At 42.5% G+C, this 26,505-nt stretch overlaps 1 protein-coding gene across 1 annotated transcript; it reads left to right on the top strand.

Annotated features, from left to right (window-relative positions):
* Positions 1-1,297: 1,297 nt before the first annotated feature.
* Positions 1,298-26,505, top strand: tbc1d19 (TBC1 domain family, member 19). Its single transcript, XM_061250833.1, has 21 exons — positions 1,298-1,481; positions 2,479-2,551; positions 3,114-3,159; positions 4,472-4,547; positions 6,470-6,544; positions 8,111-8,174; positions 8,852-8,898; positions 9,265-9,375; positions 10,458-10,530; positions 10,930-10,968; positions 12,173-12,285; positions 16,891-16,965; positions 17,798-17,860; positions 20,488-20,572; positions 20,702-20,746; positions 20,957-20,989; positions 21,297-21,406; positions 21,725-21,816; positions 23,253-23,368; positions 23,872-23,942; positions 25,073-26,505. The coding sequence occupies exons 1-21, from the start codon at positions 1,383-1,385 to the stop codon at positions 25,145-25,147; spliced, it is 1,581 nt and encodes a 526-aa protein (XP_061106817.1). The 5' UTR covers positions 1,298-1,382; the 3' UTR covers positions 25,148-26,505.

The following is a 26,505-nucleotide window of genomic DNA, read 5'->3' as shown; positions in this document are numbered from 1 at the left end:
AAATCATTGAAACCGATTAAAGGCTTTGTTTCCTTTTGAGAATAATTTGATATTCAAATCTTGATAGTTGGCATAATAGCATTTCAGAATCGCAGTATTGATTAAAATAGTGTTATGTTCCTAATGTATTTATTTTATGGCTTTAAGTTATTTTAATATGTATTTATTCAGGGGGGGCACGGATGGTACAGTGGGTAGCACTGCCGCCTCACAGCAAGGAGGTCCTGGGTTCGAATCACCGTCGGCCGACGGTGCGGAGTTTGCATGTTCTCCCCGTGTCTGCGTGGGTTTCCTCTGGGTACTCCGGTTTCCTCCCACAGTCCAAAGACATGCAGGTTAGGCCGATTGGAGAGTCTAAATTGCCCGTAGGCATGAGTGTGTGAGTGAATGGACAGGACTGGCGACCTGTCCAGGGTGTATTCCTGCCTTTCGCCCAATGTATGCTGGGATAGGCTCCAGCCCCCCTGCGACCCTGATCAGGATAAGCAGGTTCAGATAATGGATGGATGGATGGATGTATTTATTCATATCTATATATATATTTTTTTAAATAAAAAATAATTTGAACATAGTACTGTCTCCAAGAAAATTAAGTTAGATAGATTTGTGATATATTATTTAGCTAATATTGTTTCTGTATTTTTAAATATTTTTTCATACAATCATAATACACCAGGGATCAATGCCAATATTAATCTTAAAGGGAATTTGCTATAATAATCATGCAGATAAGATATCATTATTAACTTATGGGCAATTTCCTGCTTTGTGCAGTACAAAATAAATTTATCTTATTGACATATGCATGTCTGAATGTTGTCATCCATGGAAATTAACGCTAATGTATCAGGAGGGGGAGGGAATAACACAACAGCAACTACTACAACTACTACTCCTACCACTACCTCACGCTGCTACTAGATGGATGGACAATGGTTGATTCACTGGAAATTGTGAATCATCCTGTGTTTTATATTAGCAGGGTGTTATTGATTCCATAATTATTATATTATGAAAACCTTGACATTAAAAATGTCCATGATAAAATATAAAATAAGAAATAAGATGAGAAATGAAAATACACTTCAGAAAAGTTCGATTCATGGCTTAAAATGGTAAGAAACGGCATGGCATGGTATTCTTAACTTTAATCGACAAACCTGGATCGAGAGTTATTGTATAAATTAATTGGAAATCGACAAATAAGAACAGGGGAGAATACAGCTCTTGGTGGCACGAGGAACTATATTTTCTGTAGCTTGTTTCCTTCAGGGTTCTTTAATTCTCGTACAGTTGCTTAGTTACCACCGTAGGACCTGCGGCGAATGATCCATGATTCCTTAACAAATTGTCAGAGGTAGCTTGCAAAATTACTTCTGCAAATGATGGACGAAGGATCAGAACTCTCAGTGACAATAGCCCAGGTCGTCCAACGTTTGAAAGGAACCCATTTACATTCACAGCTGGAGAAACAGGCCAAAGTGAGTCAATAACTACTTACTACGACTGGAGGATGGGACTGTGGCCGTGTGCAACGCTCTATATTGTCTTTCAGCTAAATTAGGTACCAACCGGTACCGATCTACCTGGCAGACTACATCATCAGTATTTAACGTTAGTACAATTGAAACCGCACGTTCAATTGTATGCAATGGCTGGGGGAAGTGGTATTCATTATTCAGTTTTAGGAATAGGCTAGCCAGCACGTTGTTAAACATGACTAATGTCATGTTTAATATTGTCCTATAACGGAGCGTCTTGATTATGTCTCATTTACGACTAACTAATTCTGCTAGTTTATACAGATAACATTTTAAAGCGGTTTTAAAATTAACTGCAGATTTTTCCGTAGAGATTTCCATCGCATTGTGTAGCCTACTGTGAAATCGAATGGACTGTCCATACAGAAATATATTTATTACTGTAAGGTGGTTTGCCGTGCGCTTGATAATTAACATCAGACTAGAAAAAAAATCATTTGAGTGAACAAGTAAGATATTATAAAAAATCATGGCAAATTATTATGAATATTGTAAAACAATTTTTGAGCCCGACCAGCACATATCTAACCTTGTATGACATGCTGTTTTCCAACATTTTGGGAAAATCATGCAGCCTGGTCAGAGAGATTAGACTAAATGAAATAAATTAGAAATAGCCAAATTAATCATTCATTTTCACTTGAAAAAAGAGACTGGGAAAGGCTTATGGAGATTACTGAAGATTGATATGATTTTCAGCAAGATGATACTGATGTCACAATGCCCAGTCATGCTGCAAGGTGATTGAGTTACAGCAGCTATCTCTAGATAATCAATGGAGTCATCCAGGGAAAGACAATTTTCCACCATGCCAATGTCCCCATCTCACAGCAGGCTAAACTGATCCATTCCAAATGAATTTAGACTCATTGCTGGTCTCTTTTTATTTTATTTTTATGGAAATAAGCTTTGACTCTATGTCTTTTTCCCCCATCAGGAGTGCTTGCACAGGCCAGAGATTAAGCTTGAATGTCTCAAAGAAGATGTTCGTAATTTCTTAAAGAAATCAGGTAAATAATCTCCATCAGTTTGATGACATGTTGCGATGTGATTGCCCCATGAGTCACCACAACCCTCTGTGTGCTTCCCTCAGTAACGCAGTGCGGTTAGTAGAGGTCCATAGTTGGATGAGAAGTGGTTCCCAAACTGCATTAAGACTAGACAATGCATGCAGTAAATGCACTGTGTAATTTGACTGATTGTTTTTTCTTTCTTGTGTGTATTGTGTCTCACCTCAACCACTTAATGTGTGTGTTAAATGCTGCATAGGATTGTTGGGTGTTCAATTTTGAACCTACAACTTAGCTGTAGCTTTTTGTTCTGCTGTGGTACCACTGTTCTTCCAGCACTATAAATGGATCTGATAAATGTATGATATGTAGGATAAATTAAAACAGAGGTGTCTAAATTATATGTAACCGATACACTAAAAGAACTGAAGGCCTGAAATATTTCATACGTTTCATATGATTCATTGATTTATCTGAACTTCCATCGTACCCTCTACCCTGACCCTGTGAAACCCAGTTCATATTTATTCTGTTTTATTTGTATTATTTTCTTCTCTGTCAGGTTGGGAGAGGAAACTGCAGAATGCGGTATATCGGGAGTTACATGTGTGAGTGTCCCCTTTCCCCGAAACGCCCCCCCCCCTTTCCTCCAGGTTTTCTGCTCTTTTTCAGCCACACGTGATTAAACAAAAAAACGACCAGCAGGTCCGGTTCAGTGGAACTGTGATTTTTGCGGTTTTCACGTCGGTATGTTTAGACACTTCTTCTTCACCCATAAAGTCTGTTTTAAAACGCCAGGGTGATAAAGTGCCGTGCTTTACTCTTGGCACGGAGAGGCTCTCTGTGGGATTCCTGCACTGTTCCACATTAGCTGGACGTGGTGGTGCGCAATTCGGCGGACAGACGGACGTGCTTGTGGGCACTTGCGCTCACAAAAAGCATCAGGGCAGGTTTATTTGCACAGCTTTACCCCCCCGCTCGATCAATACGTGCTATGATACAGTTATCTTATAGAGCAATGCATTCCGAGTGACATCATCCATATGGAGTGACACATTTAGAGCGAGAGTTGGCACTTCTCACACCTGCACAATGATACAATGATAAAGGAGAATCTGTAAATCAGAACATTCTAGAGCTTTAAATTCATAAAGAGTCATCCTTCACTGAGATTGTGCTTATTGGGACACCTTATTTACATGATTTTCACATGAATAACAGTTCTGGATTTGTTCTTCTCGTAGCTCTATTATTATTAAAGTATTAAAAAAACAGTGGTACATTCTGCCATCATTTCTGGTGAGATTGTACATCGCTGCGTCAGATTATCATAGAAGAAGATGTATGACAGGAATGTTTAAGAAAATACAGAAAACGGAGGAAGCTTAACAATTTACTGTTGCACGAGACATTTGTCCAAGGCTCTGAACCGCGTTCGCCTGTTTCTTTAACTACGTCCGGTTTTATTACCTGTCCATGCCGATATTAATGACTCCCAGTCTGGCTGCTACATAAAAAGTGGAATTATCCCTTCCTCTCTCCCTAACACAAGTCATCCGTACCTTCTTTTTTAACCTGGAATGTTTACACGGGAGTGAGTGTTTTATGACACCAGACAAGTTTGAGAACTTGCTGAAGAGGTATAATCCTGTTGAGACAGACAGAGTCATTAAGTTGGATGATAAGTGGCCAAACGAGGCAGGGAGGGAGAGGGAGAGAGACCGAGAGAGAGGGAGAGATTGCAAGAGAGCGAGCAAGCGAAAGAGAAAACAGTAACTTTTCACATTTACATCTGTTGTCCTGTAAGATGGGACTATGTGTGACCTGTTCTGATATGGCCAGTGTAAATAGAGGCCCAATGGGAAGCTAAAGAAAGAGGAAGTGCTATCTGAGGTATTTCTCTGTTTTTTCTGTGTTTAGACTACCCCCGCCCAACCATTTGGCGGTGCCCCCCCAGCACATGAAGGAGCCACTGGCATACATGCGCAAAGCTCAGGTGGGGAGGGTTGTGTTTTTATGCCCCATTTACAAATAATGTTTTTTGCCTTTTGTGAATACGAGTATCCGTTTGCTGTGACAAAATAAGTCTCTTGTCATCTGTGTATACAGTACGTAAAAAGAATCTGCCCCATTCCTGATTTCCTCTATTGTTGTATATTTGTCACACTGGAAAAAGTCATATTTGACAAAGGGAACCTGAGTGAACAAAAATATTTTAATTATTATTTCATTTATTTAGTCATTGAATTAAGTCATTGAATTTTTATAATACTGCTGTGAAAAAGTTATTGCTTAAACGTAATAACTGGGTGCACCACCTTTATCAGCAATAATTGCAACCAAATACTTCCTATAGATCAGTCTTTCACATCGCTGTGGAGGATTTTTATCCCACTTTTGACTTGTGTCTGTAGAAAGTCATCCCAAAAGGCTTGGGGATTATTTAGATGTTTTTTTGCAAATGTGAGATGAGCATTGATGATTCTCCTGGTTAGCAGTGGTTTTCCGCCTAGTTATTCTCCCATGAATCTCAGTTTTGCCCGGTCTCTTTTGAGTTTTGAAGAGTGGGCTCTGTTGTGGAAGACTCATTGATCAAATTGATAGATGTTTGCTTGCAATTATTGCTGATACAGGTGGTGCAACCAGTTATAACTATAACACTTAAGGGGGCAATTACTTTTCCTGGGGTGATATGAAGGACTACAGTATTTTAGAGCCTCTAATCTCAGGTCCTGAAGGACCACAGTATGTTAGAGCCTCTAATATCGGGTCATGAAGGACCACGGTATGCTAGAACCTCTAATCTCAGGTCCTGAAGGACCACGGTATGATAGAACCTCTTTTCTCAGATCCTGAAGGACCATGGTATGCTAGAACCTCTAATCTCAGGTCCTGAAGGACCACAGTATGTTAGAGCCTCTAATCTCGGGTCCTGAAGGACCACGGTATGATAGAACCTCTAATCTCAGGTCCTGAAGGACCACAGTATGTTAGAGCCTCTAATCTCAGGTCCTGAAGGACCACACTATATCAGAGCCTCTAATTAAAGTACATATTCCACAATCAGTGCCATCCCACTTGAGGAAGGCACAGGGGAAAGGCCCCAAAGTGTTTGTCTTATTTGTTTGTTGTGTGGATTTCCACGTTCAGTGTTTTGTTTTTTTCTGTATTTTTTTTATCTTCAATGTGTTGTCTTTATAATTATTTGTAATTTGCTTAATGTAAAGCACTTTGAGCTACATTGATGGGTGATTGAATTAAATAAAGTTTATTAATATTATTATTATTATTTTTTCATTCAGTAAAGAAAATTGTAATTTCACAAAAAGTGTTGTGTTTACCCAGGTTCCTGTTAAATGTTATGTTTTTTCACAGGACAACTTTAACGTACAACTTTCTTAATGTTTGGACAAATATACAAATTGTGGAATTGCAGGGTAATATTTGTTGTTGTACTGTCTCTATGGATTGTACTGTTTTTCTGTTTTTGGTTATTCATAAATGCCTGTCTTTCATAATTTAAAAAATTTGTATATTGATTTTAAATGAGAAAATGTTCCATTTTGTATGACTTGTAGAAATCGAGGTCCTGGGGAAAGAAACTGTGGCCAACCACTCCAATTTGATTGTTGAAAAAAATTTGACAGGCTATCTTACGGTCTCCCAGGGTAAAAGCTCTGGGTGGTGCACTTCTACTCCGGTAATGGGTTGAAAGCTCTCAGGATCAGAGTCCTGTCCCAAGATGTCAGAGGACAGTGAAAAAGTGCAATTCTGGAAAGTTGAGTGTCTGCAGACCACCCTTTAAATATCAAGCTCATTGTTTTTGACCTTTGACCTTTAATCCCCCTACCATCTCCAGATGAGGGCTGTACTCATTAGTATAGCAGATTGATGGTGTATGTACCTGCTCCTCCCCAGGCCAGCTGGGAAAATCGGATCCTTAAAAGCTTGAACAGCATGTGCACGGAACTCGGCGTCCCTTTGGCCCACAAGGTAAGACATGAGTGAATGGCTTGTTACAGAGGAGTGAAAATATTCCATAAATGCTCTTCAAACCAGGTTTAATTGGGCTGCTGCTTTATGCCTGCAATTCATTAGGGCCTCTAATCTCTGGTCCTGAATGCTCAGTGAGCTTCTACTGTCCTGAAGGGCCACAGTGTAGTAGAGTTTCTAATCTGAGGTCCTGTAGGGCCACAGTGAATTAGAACCTCTAATCTCAGGTGCTGTATGAATACAGTATGTTAGAGCCTCTAATCCTAGGTTCTGAAGGGCCATGGTATTTTAGAGCCTCTTATCTCAGGCCCTGAAGGACCACAGTATGTTAAAGCTGCTAATCTCAGGTCATGTAGGACCACAGCATGTTAGAGCCTCTTATCCCAGGTCCTGTAAGGACATAATATATTAGGGCCTCTCATATGTTGAGTTGTCAAGAAACAGTGCTGCAGATCTTCCATCATCTCTTACAAGACCAGGATGGAATTATGATTTCAGAGGAATCTGCCCAAATACCAAATGTGGTTTCCTGATAAATCGGTGGGCGATAACTTCTCCTGATGTCTCATGATCTTGTATAGGTTGGGATCCAATTGGAGATTCAGCCCAATGAAACCTTTGACCAATAACATTATGCTAGCTAGTATATAGTAGAACAAATCATATTTCTGGGAAGAAGTCTCTTAATCTGTGACTTCCAGATGCCCAGGGGTGAACACTAGTTCAGTTTAAACAGTGGAATGACACTGAAGTAGAACTAAAGCAGCCAAACACCAGCTGGCCTCCAGTATTGCACATCAGTATCCCTGACATGTTACATGAACAATAGCAGAACTGGAGAAATGGGCCTCATGCAAGAACCACTCGTACAGTACGAACAAACTTGTTCTTAAATCGCTTGTATGAAGGATTCACCAATTTTCTTGCATTTAGAATTTTTGTTTCGGCAGGAACATCATTTATTAGTCGTCCTATATCCTACCTGTCCTACAAGTCATGCAAGCATGCATTCTTTTCATTTCATACTGCAGTGCAAAACCTCAGATAAAACTTTCAAACTCGGCATATGGAGTAACTGCTTTGTTTATTTCTTGCCTGAAATGTTTTCCGAAATGTATTTTAGCAGACTGTTGGAGTAGTAAAATAAAGTTTATCAATGGTCCACCATATTATTATGTTTTTCAAAAAAATCAATGAACAGCAGTTTACCCAATCAGGTACCGACTACGTGAGACATCCCTTGTTCTTGTTAATCCCGTTGGCCATCTATCCCATGGAATCCACCTACAGTACCTTATATACTGTGGTTAGAAAAGTTAGAAGCGTTTATTGAATCTGGTGTGGCACACAAAAAGTACAAAAACTAAGAGAAATGTATGATACGAATATGTAAATGTTCTTGCAAGAGGCCCAATATGTTGTCTATTCATATATTGTAATTCTTCTCATTTTTATTCTCCGAATTATTCAATTCAAAGATTTCCTGTGTGTTGAGAATTTTGTCTAAATCTCTGTCCACTGTTGTCCCCACCCCCAACTCTTAATACTGGCAACTCCACCAATCAGAGATCTGCCCAGGAACAGAAGGAGCTTATCAACAAATGGAATGAGATGGGGACAGATGAACCAGGTATCCGCCCACTTGATTCATATCGAAACACAGAATAAGAGGAGCAAATGGGTGGGGTTTACACTTTTAGCTTCATTTAATTTGTTCAAATACACCAGACAAGCTTAATCAAATGCAGAAAGGTGTTTGGATCTAAAAACAAATACTGTTTGAACCCAGGTCTGCTCATTGTTTGCCCATGAGAAACGGTGTTTATGTGTGATGATGACATTTATCGGTAAAGGGGCATGGTAACGTTTACATGCTCTGTGGAAACTGGAGATAAAGGGCTTTAGCCAGTTTAAAATACATTTCACAGACCTCCTGCGGTCTGTGAAATGTATTTTGAATGGTCTGTGTTTAAGCGGATTATGTACACCCACCCCCCACACCACTCCTCACCGTCTCCCCCGACACTTCCTCCTGCAATATGCTTTATTAATTTCTACCAGACTGTGGAAGAAATGAATTCAGAACTCAAGGACAAACGCATACATCCAGGCCGATCTGATTTAATCTGGGTAAACTCAGTTGGCAATACAATTCCCATCTATAATGAATGGATGGTTGTGGCCAAACTTTGGGTTTGGAGATATAGAAACTGTTTATTCTTGGCAATCCCTCCCACCACACTGTCAGTCAAAGGAACTCTCAAAGACCTGGAATTAACCACTCCTCTTTCTCTCTGCTTTTGGCAGATCTGAAGCATTTCAGGCCCGTGTATGCCCCTAAAGACTTCCTAGAGGTAAGTTCACAAACACCTAAGTGTTTGGTGTAGCCTGCTTGTAGTTCAGGCTTTATAATTCTGTACTCAGCATAATGTGTCACCTGTCCAAGGATCTGAATAGTTTCACAAGGCCGTGTGTACTGGTATATACAGTGAGCTCCATTCGTCTTCATGTTCATTCACTTCTTCTGTTCATGCATTTTGTTCATTGATAAAAATAAACGATTAACATTTCTATTTTTGAAAGCATTCTTATTTTACAGAATTTTTTCACACCTAAACCTTTTGCACAGCACTGTAGTTTAGCAATGCCATATATATGGGAGCCTTGGAGGCAGAGGGGTCCTCCAGCAGATGGCAGACCTGACGATCTTGTGCTTCCAGGTTCTGATTGGCCTGCGGAACCCGAATCACGACTGCAGCGACCGAGCCGGCTCCCGCTGCCACTGGGGACTGATTCAGGTGCCGCTCAACGTCAGAGGCATCCAGGAGATGGTGAGATGCCTGCCTTTAACCCTTTGAAGAGTACCTCTTCTGGAATGTTCTAGAACTCTTCTTTTAGTAGACCAACCTGGAAGTTTCTTCCGCCATAGGTTCCTCCAACAGATTTCCAATTTTTTCTTTTCACTTGGGATTTCCATTTCTGCTGTAAATAAGGTCAGACTACAAACTCGATTGACGGTAGTAATTGTTGCATTAGCATTAGCATTAGCATCACGTATTTGTCCCTAAAAGGGTTAAACTCCGCTCTGTCCTGGAGGCTGTGGGAGATCAAAGCAATGGCACCGCGGGTGAGTGGATGGGTGGGCTGGAGGGAAGGTGGGAGACGGGATCCAGGGCCCTCGTATCTCAGTCTCATTGGCTTTCCCTGGCCTGCCTCAGCGGTAGATAGCTGCAGGTGTTTCCACAGCAACCCAACTCAAGTCAGCAGTATTTTAGCCGAACCCAGATAGGACGGCGGGTTTGTTTAGAGCCTGCCGGATGAGCCAAGCAAGCGTTTGTATACAGTGTTTATCTATAATCCATAAATTCGCAAGAAACTAAATAAATGTTCCGACAGCCGGGGCTTACACCCAGTCGTACGATGCATTCCGTACATACGGTCGGTGTTACGTGCCAGACTCTTCCCTCCCGTGACCTCAAAGCAACGATAATGAAAGCTGAATGAAAGGGTTTCTTTCTTCGTCTTGAGCTAGACATGTCTGTTGAGTGTCAGTCATACATCTACAAAATAAATAATGCAAACTTGACATTGTTAGCATAGAAAGGCACAATGGTAAGTTGAGCCATTTTAATGCAGGCTTATTGGGGCAATTAGATTTGAGATTTTGCGACTAATTGAAACACCTAGACCACAGAACTGTATTGAAACTAGTAGTACCTGGTCCAGTTACCATGCAGTTCTGCGGTCTAGTGGTTTAAACCTGAGGTTTGAATTCCTGTAATTGTGTGTGTGTGTGCGTGTGTGCGTGTGTGTGTGTGTGTGTGTGCATGTGCGCGCGCGTGTGGAAACTGAAAATGAATTATTTGGAAGCGAAAGTGAATGAACAGGAAATGGTGGATGTTGTTTATTTTAGAGAGAAGCTTTCCCAGAACTGGGCTTGATGGCTGGTCAGCTGGGGGTTGATGATCACACTCTTGTTCCCCCAGGTAGGAAGTCCCCCTCTTCCCTCAACAACAAAAAAACATTCTCACAATGTTTCTTTTATATTCATCTTTAGGTTATCTATCAATCAGGTTGAAACAGTGTACAGTGGCCCTTACAGAATTACTCTGCAGGTGCAAGTGCTAATTTAGCAAACATAAAAAAATTGACATTTTGAAATGCATAGTGGCTTTCAAGATATGTTATCATCTGATAACGACAGTCATTGGGTTTTTCCAGAACAGATACCCGAGTCTCCAGGTATTCAAGTCAGTAGTGGATTGAAAGTGTATTTGTTGTCATAGTTGATAATCTGACAATTCTTTCTAGGTAAACCTTTGTGGAACACCTTCTATGACAACAAGTTCATGTCTCTCTCTCTCTCTCTCTCTCTCTCTGTACAGATTTGTTTGAAACTGAACACGTTCGCATTGGAAAAAGAGGTAAGCTGAGGACAGATGCTTCCAGGTTCGTCTGACGCGCTGAATTCAGCCCCTGCCTCAGCGTACGTCAAGGCTGCCTGTGTGCTCTAACGGGTTTTCCCCCGCTGATGTAAACGCTGAACCGTTCATAAAGGCCCTCTAACAGCCCCCCCCCCCCCAAACACCCCCCATGCACTCATCCCCCCCTCTGTAAACTCGCGCTAGCCCCCAGCGCTAGCCCCACTCAAGCTTGAGTGGCGTCCCAGACCCTCGGGTGAATGGGCATAGAGGTTTTAACGCGGCTGTAAATTGAGCTCAGTGTAAACACGCCGCAGACTGATGGAGAGGAATCCGTCTGCTGGCCGGCCGGTAAAGGGAGGGAACGTACACAGCGTTAAGAGCCTTCGCTCGCCACTCGCCCCCGTTTTAGCGACCGCGCGTCTGTTCCTCAGCCCAGCGTTCCCTAGAGGTTGGCCTTCCCGGTCCTCTTCCCCCACAGAGGAGAGATGGGGAAATGACTGCTTGTTTTGCTTCCGATGAAATCCAGTTGAAAGTTCAACTGTTTTCACAAACTGTTTCACACACAGTAGAATGCAGGGTAGTTCTGTCATTTGGAAAGTGTATTTTTCTCACTTGCTGCAAGTCCTTTCTTGCAATTATTTTTGTTGCAGTCTGTACTGTTTACTTACTTTGCATCACTCTCTCAATGGTCAGTGGTCAGTAATCTCTCTCTCTATGGTCAGTGGTCAGTAACCTCTCTGGTCAGTGGTCAGTAACCTCTCTATCTCTCAGTGGTCAGTAGCCTCTCTCTCAGTGGTCAGTAACCTCTCTCTCAGTCGTCAGTAATCTCTCTCTGTGGTCAGTGGTCAGTAACCTCTCTCTCAGTCATCAGTAATCTCTCTCTGTGGTCAGTGGTCAGTAACCTCTCTCTCAGTCGTGAGTAACCTCTCTATCTCTCAGTGGTCAGTAACCTCTCTCTCTGTGGTCAGTAACCCCTCTCTCTGTGGTCAGTAACCTCTCTATCTTTCAGTGGTCAGGAACCTCTCTCTCAGTGCTCAGTAACCTCTCGCTCAGTCGTCAGTAATCTCTCTGTGGTCAGTGGTCAGTAACCTCTCTCTCAGTGGTCAGTAACCTCTCTATCTCTCAGTGCTCAGTAACCCCTCTCTCTCTCTCTTTCTCTCTCTCTCTCTCTCTCTCTCTCTCTCTCTCTCACTCTCTCTCTCAGTGGTGAGTGAGCAGGACTGTGCAGCCGCACAGCAGTACAGTCGGCAGGGCTGTCCTACAGGACTGCGAGCTGATCTTTGGGCCCTGATCCTAAACTCAACCAATGAACCGGAGGTGAGAGTAGTCCCACACACACACACACACACACACACACACACACACATACACACACACGCACACACATGCCAGAGCTGGGTCAAAATGTCATTCTTTTGGATTGAAATGTGCTGGTGCCTGATACAATTGAGCCAACCAAGAGGACCAGAAGGCAGCGTTTGCACTTTTTCTGAGTATTTAATTGGGTACAACAGAGTATAGAATTATTTGAATCCAAATAAATTCTGTATGTTTTTGGATTCAAATACACACACACACACACACACACACACACACACACACAGATATATGCTGGCACACATGCACACATAAACACACACACATGCTCAGACTCACTCTCTCTCACTCACACACACACACACCCTGTGCCCACAGCTGCCGGGGTTCCCATGTTCTCTGTGTTCAGATCAGATGTTACAGTTGCACTGCAGTTAATGATTCTCCTCTTACTTTCATCTCACTGCCTGCTTATGGTTGGCTGGGCCAGGCTGGTCTGCAGCTTATTAAACTTAGTTTGAAATGTCTTCAGTGGGTATTTATACATATTTATACATTTACACATGCATGGGTATGTGTGCATGTTTGGGTATTTACGCAAATTTATACCTTTTTCGTATTTATGGATATCATGTATGTTTTTATGGTTATGTTGTGTATTACTGTATGGATATTCATGCATAACTATGCTTCCGTGTATTTATGAGTATTTGTACTTCTATGATGTCACCATTTATAATGTCAACCATGGTCTCTGCCCCCCCAGAGGCAGTGCATCACTACTGCCATACGCTATCGAGGGAGCCTCTCTCCCAGTCAGTCAGTGATGGCGGTGGGACGCAAGGCTGCTTCCTACAGGCCCTGCCAGAAACCTTGCTGGGATCTACTTGGACTTGTTTAGATCGTAGTAATAATAATTTGCATTTATACAGTGTTTTTCTCATACTCAAAGCACTTTACAGTGATGAGGGGGAAACTTGCCTCAATCACCACAAATATGTAGCACCCACCTGGGTGATGAAAAGGCGGCCATTTTGTGAGGGAGAGAAAAATTCAGGTGGTTTATTCCACCTAGACAAATGCAGTTTTTAGTGCACCCTGAGATCCAGTGAGGGGTGCTCCCAGTCAGCAGTGATGAGTACCTACTGACAGTGGTCCAAGGAGGGACAAACCACAAACCGCCGACTGGGTGTTAGATGCTTAAGGCTCATTGATTCACGAGGGCAATGAAGGCTATCCTGTCTGATTCTCTGGGAAATGTTCTGCTGTGAAACCCTGGGTCCGGGCATTAATGAGGACGTCATTTTGACTCATGCCAACTACCTAAACATCATTGGGGACCAGGTACTTCCCCAATGGCAGTGGCCTATTTCAGTAGGGTAGTACGTGTGGCCCTGCCACACTCCACAAATTCTTTGGGAATGGTTTGAGGAACAAGTTCAAGGTGTTGCCATGGCCTCCAAATTCCCCAGATCTCAATCCGATCAAGCATCTGCGGGATGTGCTGGAACAAGCCCGATCCGTGGCAGGTCCACCTCGCAATTTGAAGGATTTAAAGGATCAGCTGCAAACATCTTGCCGCCAGATACCACAGAGGACCTTCAGAGGTCTTGTAGAGTCCGTGCCTCAGCTGGACAGAGCTGTTTTGGCAACATGCGGACCAACAGCATATAAGGCAATGTTTTGGGTCATATGTGTATTTTCACTATATTTTCTGTATATTCTGTTTCCATGGTTTCTGAACTTGCGTCGGAGAACCAAACTTGAGCTGAGTGCTTGACCCCTCTCCCTCATAGCTCTTTTACATAAGGGATGAGCAGGCCTGCATTCCCTGAAGCCAGTTCCGAAGGACGCGTCTTCACCATAAATTAGCCTTAGCCGTGTTTACAGGAGACCGCAGTAACCTGTCTCGTGGCCTGGATGCCAACATAATCAAACGGAGGCCGTTTAGCAGAGTGTCTGAAACACAAAGGGGGTTTGCTCCATGTGTGGCGAAGGGCCCATCTCCCTCTGTGTTTGTATAAGGTAGCAGTCAGCACGTTCAAACACTGCCTGCGGGTGGGTAAGATGGATCCCCTTGGAATGTTCTGGATCGAAACGCCGCCAGGACACTATATCCTCGCGCAGTCACAGGAAGAACAAACACTGTCCCGTAACCCGTGTTTTAAAGCCACGGCGGAAACCTCCCGGTTTTAGTGGAGTTACGACCACAAGGCAGAAACCGTCCCCAGATGTGTTGTGTGTTGAGATGCCACTCATCATCGACGTGTAATAGCTGTTAAGTATGACGGTCCTTGTCACATTTCCGGAAGGTTCTGGAAGGCTTTCCCTGACATTCTGCTTGGCCTTCATTTCTCTCCCCGTTTAAGCGGAGTCCATTTCACACAATTCTTCATGTTTATCGAGGTCAGGACTCTTTAACTGTGACGTTCTAATGGATTAATGCTCTAGAATGTTCCTTGCCTGCTTGAAAAATGGGTTGTGAAGAGATTTTTCTTCCGCAAAAGGAGGCCATATGCCCCTATCAGACTGCCGGTCTAGTTTACTTCCCAAACAAAAAAAGTGACACACGTGTCCTTCTGTAGGACAACACTGCTCTTTTGTCAGCAAAGTCAAGTTTGCAGTCATTACTTCATTAACAATGAGCAATGTGACTTCCTGTAGAAAATCATTTGTAATTTTATTTTTTTTAAGTTTGGATTTCAAAATGATGATGAATTATTCAAGTTAGTGTCAGAGAATTTATGACACTGCCTCAGAATGCTTAAAAATTTTTAAAGGATTGAAATTATAATGTCATTTATTTTCTGATATGGTTGGTTCGTGGTGATACTGTATATGAATATGAAATTAGAAAGCTTAAGTATGTAATTTGATTAACTTGAATCGTGGCTGCTGGGATTTTCTGTTCATCAACAGTCAGTTGAGTAGCTGTTTGTTGTTGTGAACTCCCTTTGCCAGGTAAACCTGATTGACAACAGGAGTTTACATATTAAACATTATTATAAATGGATGTACATGGAGCAAGTTGCCCTCTGTACTTCTTTATCTGCTTAAATTAACATTTCTTTGCAATGCCCTATTCTATTTTTTTATCAGCACATATCAGACCTGGGTCAAATATTAGTGAGAGAAGAGATGATTCAAATCCAAGTGGCCAACTGAAGTCATGAATGAACGGCCACTTTGCTTCTCTGTCAGTTTTGGAGAGCACAGAAAAGAAAATAATCTAGACAGACTATGCGGGGACCAATCTCCCCGGAGCAATGTGGGGTTAAGGGCCTTGGCCAAGGGGGCACTCATCTTATTGTGGCTACACTGGGGCTTGAACCACCAACCTTCCAGTTCCCTGTCAAGCACCTTAGCCACTAGGCCGCCCCCACTCTCACCTGAAAAATGTGATGATGCTGCTTAGTTTCAAAGTTCACTGGTTAAAGGAAAACCTTTCGGGAAATATACCTTTATATGTGTTAAGACTGTAGGAGTCAGTAGCCTACCTCCTTCAAAGTGAAGAAATACACCTTACATCAACTCCAAAGCTGCCTTATTTATACCTTATGTAAATGTATTTACTGTAAGGTATATTTCTTCACTTTGAAGAAAATAGGCTACTGACTCCTATAGGCTTCAAGTCTTTATGCTAAGCTAACATGTTATGCTAACCTGGAAATTGAGCCAGTGAATGCACAAAAATGAACATGGTCTGGGTAAGTCGGAAAAAAAAGAAGAAAAAAATGATTTCCCAAAATGTTGGTGTTCGATCTTGCGTAAACTCAGTCGGGAGTGGACGTTCATGCGCAGTGTGTGCAGGCAGGCTTTGGACACCCATCTATTGACCTGCCTACTGAGAACCAATTTGGGCCAATCACATGGGGGGGGGCATCCACATAGTAGAGCGATTGCTTAAGATGAGCAGCCGTATTTTAGCTGCAGCGGCTGCTGCGGTCCTGCGCCCTGTCGCGTTTGGCGAGTGCTGGAGCACCCTCTCTGCTCATGGTTTGTCCCTTTTGAACTCTGGGGAAGTGTTTTGATTACCCGTTGACACAGCCCAGACGTGTTTAAATCCTGCTTTTGTATCTCAGTACGTCTGGAGGAGTTTGTCTCTCCGCCCAGGCCTGTACATCGGTCATCTGTCCGTCCGTCTGTCCCTCTCCCCGCCCTTCCCCTCCCTCTTCCCTTTCCCTCTCTCCTTCGTTTGTTACGGTGTCTTTTTCCTGCCGGGGTCCTCTGTTCTTTCTCACTTCTTCTGTGATTCTGATAGCCGGGCTAATCTTCTTCCGAGCACGGAGTGAGGGACTTTGATTTATCGTTGCGTTTCTTTCCCTCTACCCGTTTAAATACCGCACAGAACTGAAACCCCGCTGGATAAACTCACTGTTGGGTCGAAATGACGTTTTATTCATAAAGCGTGTTTCATACATGACTGTATACCAAATAAGAAATGGAACAATAAAAACCAAAATAATTTAGGGATGTGCCGTACAGAAACATGTTATGCACCCACCCCCCTCCTACAAAGTTATTTAAATATAAGTATTAAAGTACAAGAATCCACTTTACGAGGTATGGTTTCAGTGTGTGAAGGCTGTTATGCTGTGTTCTCAGGATGTGATGCATTACGAACAGCTGAAATCTGCAGTGATTATTCATGACCTTCTGGTGGACAACTTAATCTACAAGGTAAAATACCTCTTTGAGAATCCGCTCATTCATAATTAGCATTCTCATATAGCAGTATGCTTGTTCAAGTACGTGAGCATTCATCCTTCATAAACTCATATGGTGGAAGGTTTTTATTATTATATGCTTGATTTATTTCTTTATTTTATGAGCTGGAGCCGTTTTAAATAAACGGCTTGTTTGTGTACCTTTGTGATGACAGATTATACTTCCAGGGGAAAATGCATCCCACACCTCACCTCCTGATATTTCTGTTAAAAATAAAGCAGAATAAGAAATTATTTAATATAAATAATGCAGCACAATATAATGGGCCAAGTGCTGATGCTTAATAGTGGGATGCAATATTAATGTAGGTCTGTTTGGTTTAACAAACCAGTATCAATTAATATTTAGCTGAATGATTTGGCTCCCTGTCTCTGTTGAAAGACATTTGTTTGGCTGTGGTAGCTTGCTTTGTGTGGGGCATGTAAATTGCTCTTCTGGTTCAGGGTTGAGGGCCTTGAACAGGGGCCCACCGGCTGTGCGGATCTTATTATGGCTGCACCGGGATTAGAACCACCAACTTTGCGTGTCCCAGTCATTTGCCTTAACCACTATGCTACAGGCCGCCACCGGCTGTATATGTGATTGTGTGCTGATACAGCGATATTTGTGATGCTGTGGCCTGCTTCCTGTCCTGTAAATATTTTTTGTTATGAAAGCCCTCGTTTCGTGAATATTAATCAACCAATATTTGTGAAAAGCATGATAACTGTCCCCTCTGGTTGAGACTGCTTGTTCATGTGGAATGCACTCCAGTTAACATGCACTCTCTCTGCCCCTTTCTCAGGATGTGAAGCTCACAGCCAGCAATGACGACTACTACTTTGTGTTTGAAGACTACTTGTATCAGGTAGGTGTGCAACAGTGGTTCCTGGCAGGCCGGGTTGAATGTGTAATTGTTTTGGATTCAAATACTTTCCTGTGCTCGATTGATCTTGGCACATGCGATTGAGCCAACCCAGAGGACCGGCGTTCGCACTTGTATTTCAGAGGTTGCAATCCACCAGACAAGCTCAGTAAAAGCTCAGTAGAAAAGTACTCGAATCCAAAACAATTATGTATCTGACCCAGGTCTGTTTTGTGGCGATGTTAGTATCTTTCGATCACTGTTCTGAAGAGGGAAAAAGAGATAAAATGCTGATTGAATCCTCATAAACCGGACAAGCGATTTGAAAGCGGGGCAGCTGCAGCTCTGAAGCTCGTATGTCTTGCACATCTCCGAAGCCCCTCTTCTAACCAACGTCCAGCCTGTAGAGGACTGACCGCATGCTCATTACGAGCCGCGACGTCGGCGGTTCGAATCCGACCGTCTGACATTTGTTGCATGTCTTCCCCTCTCTCTCGCTCCCATTCTTCCTGTCTCTCTATACTATATACTGTCCAATAAAGCTGAAAAAGGCCTAAAAAAAATATTTAAAAAATATTTTTATACGAAGAGTAACAGAGAAAATCCGCTTTCTTGGCTTTTTAAAGCGAGTGTCGGATGTTCGGGAGTTACTCCGCCACGCGGTTCCCGTCCAGTGCGCCTTTCCCTCGCAGTTTCCACATGATAATGTGCAGGTTTGTTCGGGAACCCAAATGATTTACGCCCGAGTGTGTCACACGTCTGGATTTGCGAGGAAGCTGCTGGCGAGGGATTTTTGGGAGGCGCGGGTGCTATTGCAGGAAGAGCAAAAGGGCTTGGAAAAAAAAAAAAAAAAAAACACAAAAAAATTAACTGCACTGGCTTGATGTATGGACATACATACACACGGGCAGACTTGAAGTCTGCCTTTCCGCTACTAACATGGGCCACGATCAACTGAGCCAGTGGTCCGTATACGTGATGCGTTCAATTCCGTTTTGCGTGCTAAAGTCGCTCCGCTGGCTCCCAGGATCAGATTCAAAGTTCTGACTCTGGCCTACGCTGCAGCCAACAAGACGGCCCCTCCCTACCTACAGGACATAATTCAGCCCTACACACCAGCTCGACCACTCCGCTCTGCTGCCACTGGCTGTGAATGGCTCTCGCTTGTCCTGACTGGAGCGTCTCCGCCCTAGCTCCCCAGTGGTGGACCGACCTCCCCACCCCCATGAGAACTGCTCACTCGCCGCCAACCTTCACGCTGTACCTTAAATCCTTTGCGGCAGTCCCCTAATCTATTGTCTGTTATTTTCACCTGTCTATCTTTAGCCCTGGTATTTTGTACCTTAATCTAGGACTTTTTAATTTGTATTTGTCTCGGTACTGTTGTTCCTGAAGTTGTAATGTCTTGGTATGGTGCAGACTTGGCCTATCTACCTTGTGTACTGGACTTATGTTCTGGACTTATGTTCAATCGTACATGATTTGTACCTTATCTGACGTGTTCGGTCCTTTGTTCTATGACCTTGATTTGCACTGTTCTGTGCTTCGCTTCGAATAAAAGCGTCTGCTAAATACCATGTCACGTAATAAAATGCATGTGCCGCATGAATTTACCTTCATAGCCTTGTTCCTGAATTAATATTGCTTATAAATGGGATAGTTCCACTCCTGGGTGCTGATGAGTGAGCCTTTCTTGCTTTGCTGCTTTTGATGTTGATAGCATGGTTAAATAAAGTGTTCACACATCATTTTAATATCACAGCGTCTCCCACTAACATAAGTATCCCCACGCAGTCACGCGGTGCTCTGATGCAGAGGCAGCATTGGACAAATATGGTGGGATAGGAGTGATGCAGAAAAAGCCCTTCTAGGGACAAATATTGGAAAGTATTATAAGCTACAAATATTATATACTATGTTATTATAATACTACATTATTTTGGCTGCCTAGTAGTTGAAGAATTTGGTAAATATTTTGTGTGCAGGGTCTGACTCATCCAAGGCTGAGCCTGTGGATAACATTCTCAGTGAAGCAGAATAATTTATATTTGTCTGAGACCTGGCCCAGGTGGATTATGGGAAATGTATTTTCTCTTGATTTCATGCACAAGCAGTCTGTTAAGGCTTTTGAATCAGCTCCACTGATTTATTCCGTGGCAGATTTTTATTTATAGTTTATTTTTTAATATCAGGATTCTGGTTTGAGATGTACTTATTTTCAGGGATTATGTTTAAATGCTAAAATAAGCAAGTAATTTGCCACTTGTAAAAGACGACATGTAGTATATAGTCTAGGTGCTCCACCTATTGCAATAGGTGGTTCTGTTTCCGCTTGTGGGCAGTGACATAAAATAAGTAGGAACCTGGGTTTGTAACAGAGGTTCCAGGTTCATTTTCCAGCCTTGAACAAGGGTACCTGAATTGCTTCAGTCCAGCTGTTTAAATGGAATATGTAGTTTAAAAAAATAAAATCTATATGTCATTCTGGATAAAAGCGTTTGATACATGGATAAATACCATATAATGTATTGTAATGTAACACAATGTAATGTAATGTAATATAATATAATATAATGTAATGTAATATAATGTATTGTAATGTAATATAATGTAATGTAATGTTCTGACAGGTCCTGCTGTGCTTTTCACGGGACACTGCGGTGCTGGAGCACTTCAGCTACAACAGTGCCACCCCTCCCAAATCTTATATCCGAGGTAAAATTCACCTTACATTATATATACCGTACATAACCTTTATTATGTATACTTGGTAGTGTAATACCATGCATATATGAGAGGACCGGGACCATGGCTGCCTGCTATTAACACTGTGATTTCTAACAGAAAAGCTGGGGAAAGAAGACTATGCTGTAGTTTATCCTCCAAATGGTAGGAGTGCTGCTCTACTTTCTACTAACATTGAGATATATAAAAAATACGACAATACATGTGCCATTTATACTTTAATTAACTAAGCATGTACCAGATAAGCAATATCCAGATTGATATGCAAATAATACTATCTTTCTGTAATTAAAATAGTTTTTCATGGTTACTTCAGTGAAAACATGCTGTTTCTATTTGGGGTTTTTTTTGTAGGTGTCATACCTTTTCATGGCTTTTCAATGTATGGTGAGTCTGCATTGTTCATGTTCTATAGAATATAGACTTTAGTAAAAGTAATTGTTAAACTGTAAAATTTAATAATCCCACACAGTGGGATCCTTACAGTAATGTGTCTTCAATGTTTTCCCTGCATGGGGTCCCCAAAGTGATGTGTATGTTGAATGAGGACCTTGTATGGGGTCCAGAGAGTGATGAGTGTGTTGAACAAGGTCCATATATAGGGTCCTCACTGTCTGAGGTCCCCATATGTGGTCAACCACAGTGATGTGTGTGTTCAATGAGGTCCCCACAATGACATGTATTTCCTCTCCAGTGGCCCCTTTCTGCTTCCTGTACAATGAGCCGTCCAGACTGTACAGGGTCTTCAGAGAGATGTACATGCGCTACTTCTTCAGGCTTCACTCCATCTCCTCATCACCCTCAGTGAGTACAGTGTGCTACTCGGAGAGAGGCTCAAATGCATGTGAGTGTGTGTGTGTAACTGAGCTGTATCCTACAATATGAGGCATAGGCATAGGTTTCATTTCAACTTTGGAGGAGACACACTGCTCGACCACCTAGTCTTATGGAGTCAAGCATGAAGTCTCACCAGCTTGTCTAGCAGTGAAGTCATATGAAAATATTGGGGGTGACATGTCTCCTTGTCCCCACCCAAACCTATGTGCATGATATGAGGGCATTGGAAATTGTGTAAAATGTGTGTGTGTGTGTGTGTGTGTGTGTGTGTGTGTGTGGTTGCAGGGGATTGTGTCGCTCTGTCTGCAGTTTGAGAAGTTGCTGCAGACACACCTTCCTCAGCTCTTCTACCACCTGCGTGAAGTCGGAGCTCAGCCGTGAGTTTACTTGTCTGCTTTTTACCTGTATAAACTCACCTCCCCACGCACACACGCGCAGACACACACACACACACACATGCACAAACACACACATACACACAGGCGCAAGCATAAACACTCACACACATGTTTAATTAATTTCACAGATCGTTTTAGCCAGAGCAACTTACAAGGCTTTTGTGGCAATGTACACATTGTTAATGTCTTGAGAGCATTAAGAACACACACACAAGTATAGAACTGTAAAACCTGAGAGATTGAGTGTATCTCCAAAGCCATGACAAGTGTACACATTGTGCTCGGAAATGTTTGCAAAGGAAGATCTTACCTTTCGTAACATAAATAGAGAGCCTTGCCCTGACCCATATGAGTAAATAGTGTTACCTTACGTCATACTTACACATATGTAGAGTGGCAGTGTAACACAGTGGTACACAGAAGAACCGGGTCTCTGACTGAACTTGCAGGGTTGTTTCACTGGAGGGGCACAGCCATTTTACCCTTGAGCAAAGCAGTAAACTTGAATTGCTTCAGTAAAATATCCGCCTGTACAAATGGACTGTATGTAAAAACAATGTAAGCATAAGGCATAAGTCATGCGGCATAAGAGCATCTGCTAAATGCCTCAAATGTAAACTTGTGCCCCACAGCACTCTGTAACACTATATCAAAGTCCATCAGGGTATAGAGTGCGGGGTGCTACTTAACAGTTGAGGTCCTCCCCATACATGGAGTGATATGTCTTACATAAGTGAATATCTGTGTGTTTTTAACAGCTCAGCCACAAAAGAATAACAAAATAAAAGAATTTCCCTTCCTGAATAAGAACCAATCTTGGCAGTCGGCTTTAAAAGTATTTCAGTGATGCGGCGCCATCTAGCGGCATCTTAGCCACATGTACACTTTCAGAAAAGTCCCACCTGATGTTTTACATGAATATTGATGATAATGCACCTCAATGCATGCAGCAATTTTAGTTTGTATTAACCTAAAGGTTGAGATCAGTAATGAAAAGTAATCCAGATGTGTATTAAATTCAGTAACATTGTTCAAATTTTATTGTAACAATTAACAAAATTGTCTCAACATTTACAAAATATATGCACAATTTTATTTTGTTAATGAAATATTAATAAAATAACAGCAAAGGTTAAGGAAGTTTCCTACATATTAATTTGGTGGCTATATTTTGTGTGCTCTCCATATAGCCTCTAAATTCTCCTATGATGCACTTCAAGGATGAGCTATATAAATGCCAACCATGAGTGTTTGTTTTTGACATGTAGTGCATTCTCAGAGAAGGATAAAGACTCTAGGTTTAATTCTGTGAACGGCACATATTACATTTTCTTTAGCATTGTTTTAAATGAAAGTTGAAAGTGATGGTTTGGGATTGTGACTGAGTGTAGTTTCTGGGTGCTGGTCTTCCGCAGGTTGCGTATTGCCTTTAAGTGGATGGTGCGGGCCTTTTCTGGCTACCTCTCCACCGATCAGCTCCTGCTGCTGTGGGACAGGATTCTGGGATACGACTCTCTGGAGATAGTGGCAGGTGGGCGTACTGTCACCTTTCACCTCAGCTGTGATTGGCTGGCTTCCCTCTCTTTTTTATTTGTCTTTTGCCATCATGCGCTTGTTCTCTTATACAGGATATATTTTTATTTGTTTAGCATTCAGCGCCATTTGCAAGCCTTGTGTAACTAGTGTTTGACGTATTAGCCATTTGAATATGTCTTGAGGAAACTCAATGATCCCATGGATTCACTGACCGAGGTGAACATCCTGTTTTCCTGTTTAAAAACCTGGTTGCTGGACTACGAGATCACTTCACAATGTGGCCACATAACTAAGTCAGCAATAAAAAAAGAAGTAATTTTTGTATTGCAGTTTGGTAATGGAGTTATTGAAGCTGGCTCATTAGGTAGGTCCACGGTAGTGTGGCTGTGTGCCTGTTGATATGGCCTTGGTTTGTTCAGGAAACTTCATCCCTTGAGCAGCATTTGCCAGCACTAGCTCTGTAGAGGTGCATTATGGGTGATTGTATTCCTCTCCCAGTCCTGGCGGCGGCTGTTTTTGCTTTCCGGGCGGGGAACCTGATGGAGGTGATGTCACTGGCTGCAGCTGAGGTGAGTGTGTGTGTGGTACTCCCTGTCCCACCAACGCAGTGTGTGTGTTCCTCACTGTCACATGTGTAGAGACTGTTGTGGGGTTTCCATCCAACTGTTATTATCCAAATTTTTTATTTGCACATTAGAGAACTGCAGTGAAATTTGAAAAAACACAGAAATCTTGCAAACAAATCTCTGCATTTAACTTTCCAAAATGCCCCACCCCAAACTGAGAATTACATTAATACAGTATGCATGTGTGAACACATGCCCGTGGGTCTCCATAGCTCTGTAATCCACAATTTTAGATTTGTATTCAAACACTTTGTGGGAAAATATGAAAAAATATAGTTTTTGTTTTTTTTACCTTGGTTTCACCATGCAGAAACAGCACTTTTTATACATCGACCCCACATTTCAGGGCACGATAGTCTTTGGACATATAAATGCTATGTAAATGAATGTAGTCATGGTATATATACATACAAATTATAAAAATTGTTAGAATTCTTTTCAGTCCTCTCTTTAAGGATATTGGAATGAAGAATATCACGTTTTCTCCCTTCTTCCGATACTTCCCTGAGTGCTCTTCTGAGAGCTGTGGCATTTGGGACGAGGGTTTCCAAGGCTGTGAATGTGCTTTACAAAATGGCTGCTCTTGTCCCACCCTCTGCCCTTGACTGACAGCTGTGGTTTATGTGAAGCTGAACTAGGAGTGTGATACTGACCCTATATCGAGGTGCTGTCAGACATTATTTGCTTGCTCATGTACCACCTGGTTCTCTGGAGAAGGTATCGTAACATGGCTTTATTTTTAGCCCTGGGCCGGGGTGAAATCGTAGACTCCTTCTGTAAACATGATAGGTCACTAAATTTAATCCTTAATCCCGAAAGGCCAAGGCGGAGAACGGCGTATTGGCTACTCGGTTGCCAGGACGAACGCGTATCACTTCAAAGCGCGATCAAAAAAAAGAAAGTTTCTTGGTTGAGGAACAGGTCTTATCTTTTTTTAAACGCTCTGTTGATAATCGCATGCATGTCGGACGGGGCGGAGGGAGTCTTGGAAGTGCGTGCGGGATTCCTGGTCGTTTCCGAGCGGGAGAGTAACAGCCGGGCGTTTCTCCGCTTCCCCCCCCCCCCCTCTGCAGGCGGTCCTCGCTGACCTTTCAACCCTGAAGGTCATGCCTCTGCTCCAGATCTTCCTGTTCGCCACGGCCACCTGAGGGGCGCCGCGGAGCGGGAGGGGTGCCAAGCCGTTCCCACGGCAACGGAGCAGCCGTCCGTCACGACCTCCGACCTGTCTGGGATATAAAACACGCACATTATTACTTATTTATATCTGTGTATCCATGTCCCTGCTCAATCGAGGAGAGTACTTGATCATATCCACCCAGCATGGAATGTAAAATATTCCCTTATATACCTCATAGTGTATACAGTATAAATATACTTCAGTATGTAGTATTCCTACGTATAAGCTTGATACATAACCCTCCCAGAGAGGATTATACTGTGTAATATATACTACATAATTGCCAATGCTTGTAGCTCCAAAGTGTGTAATCGAAACAGAATTTGCATGGGACACTGTATAATGTTACGCTGTGGCTATTGGCAGGACCTGTGTGCGGAAGATTCTCAACGTTCAGCGTTAATGAGGTGTGGCCATTAGTCTGTTCTTACCACTAGCGGCCATTTAGCCAATGCCGAGTCGGCAGAAGAGCATGTTTCATTTATTTTCTAGTGCCAGACTCTTCTTTGTTTATCAATCTAGGAATGTACAGTATGTTTAACTTGCATCCAATCACTGGGAAATAACTGTCGTTTTCCTCGTTTTTATTACCACTTTTGAAAGTGTTTTATTATTTTTATTTTTATTTTTGGTAATTGAATAAATTAATAAGATAATAAAGGACAAGAGGTGATGTTTTGAGCTGAATTACCCAGTAGTCCCTGGTGGTCCTTTCTCCGTGATCCTGGGACTCACACACTAAGCTCATTACAGAACAGAGGAACAGAGGATTTGGAGTCTAATTAGTTGTGTAATTAATTCATTTAAATGAGCCCAAGTGGGACTGAGGCCCCACTCAAGTCTGGCTGTCCAGCAGGGGCTGCGAGTTTGGTCGTCTCTTCAATGGAACATTGCTGATCTGAGAACAGGGGGCGTGCCAAGTTGCCTTATTACAGTCTGCAGCCCCCACCCTCGAGCACTGATCCAGGGTCAGTTATGATCTGCTGGATTTGCGAGGCCACTGCCCAGAAAAACGCTTCCCAGAGACTTCCATGGTCAGCTGACTAAAACCTTTTCAGACCCTGTTTCGCTGAGATCCGATTCTTTCGATAAAGATTGTGTAGATGAGAAGCTCATTTTGTAAATTTAGTTTAGCACATCCTGTGTAGGTTTTCCACTAAACAGCGGAGATACTTCGATTTAGGACATGTCAAGGATTGGTGATGTACTGTATGTGCCACATTTTCAGCACCGTACAGGAGCTCTGGGGCTCCAGTGCGTCTTTATGGCCTGTGTTTCGATTGCATCAGTGAACTCTGACCTTTCTTTCCGTTCACAGACAGTGTCAGA

This window comes from Conger conger, chromosome 8, assembly GCF_963514075.1.
Source record: "Conger conger chromosome 8, fConCon1.1, whole genome shotgun sequence".
Lineage (NCBI taxonomy): Eukaryota > Metazoa > Chordata > Actinopteri > Anguilliformes > Congridae > Conger > Conger conger.
Note: the sequence above shows the minus strand (reverse complement) of the source record. Positions and strands in the feature narration are given on the sequence as shown.

Coding starts and splice junctions, on each gene's coding strand:
- tbc1d19 (XM_061250833.1), top strand. CDS start 1,383: ATGATGGACGAAGGATCAGAACTCTCAGTGACAATAGCCCAGGTCGTC. Junction 4,548..6,469: donor CATACATGCGCAAAGCTCAG/GTGGGGAGGGTT, acceptor GCTCCTCCCCAG/GCCAGCTGGGAAAATCGGAT. Junction 20,747..20,956: donor TGTAGTTTATCCTCCAAATG/GTAGGAGTGCTG, acceptor TTTTTTTTGTAG/GTGTCATACCTTTTCATGGC.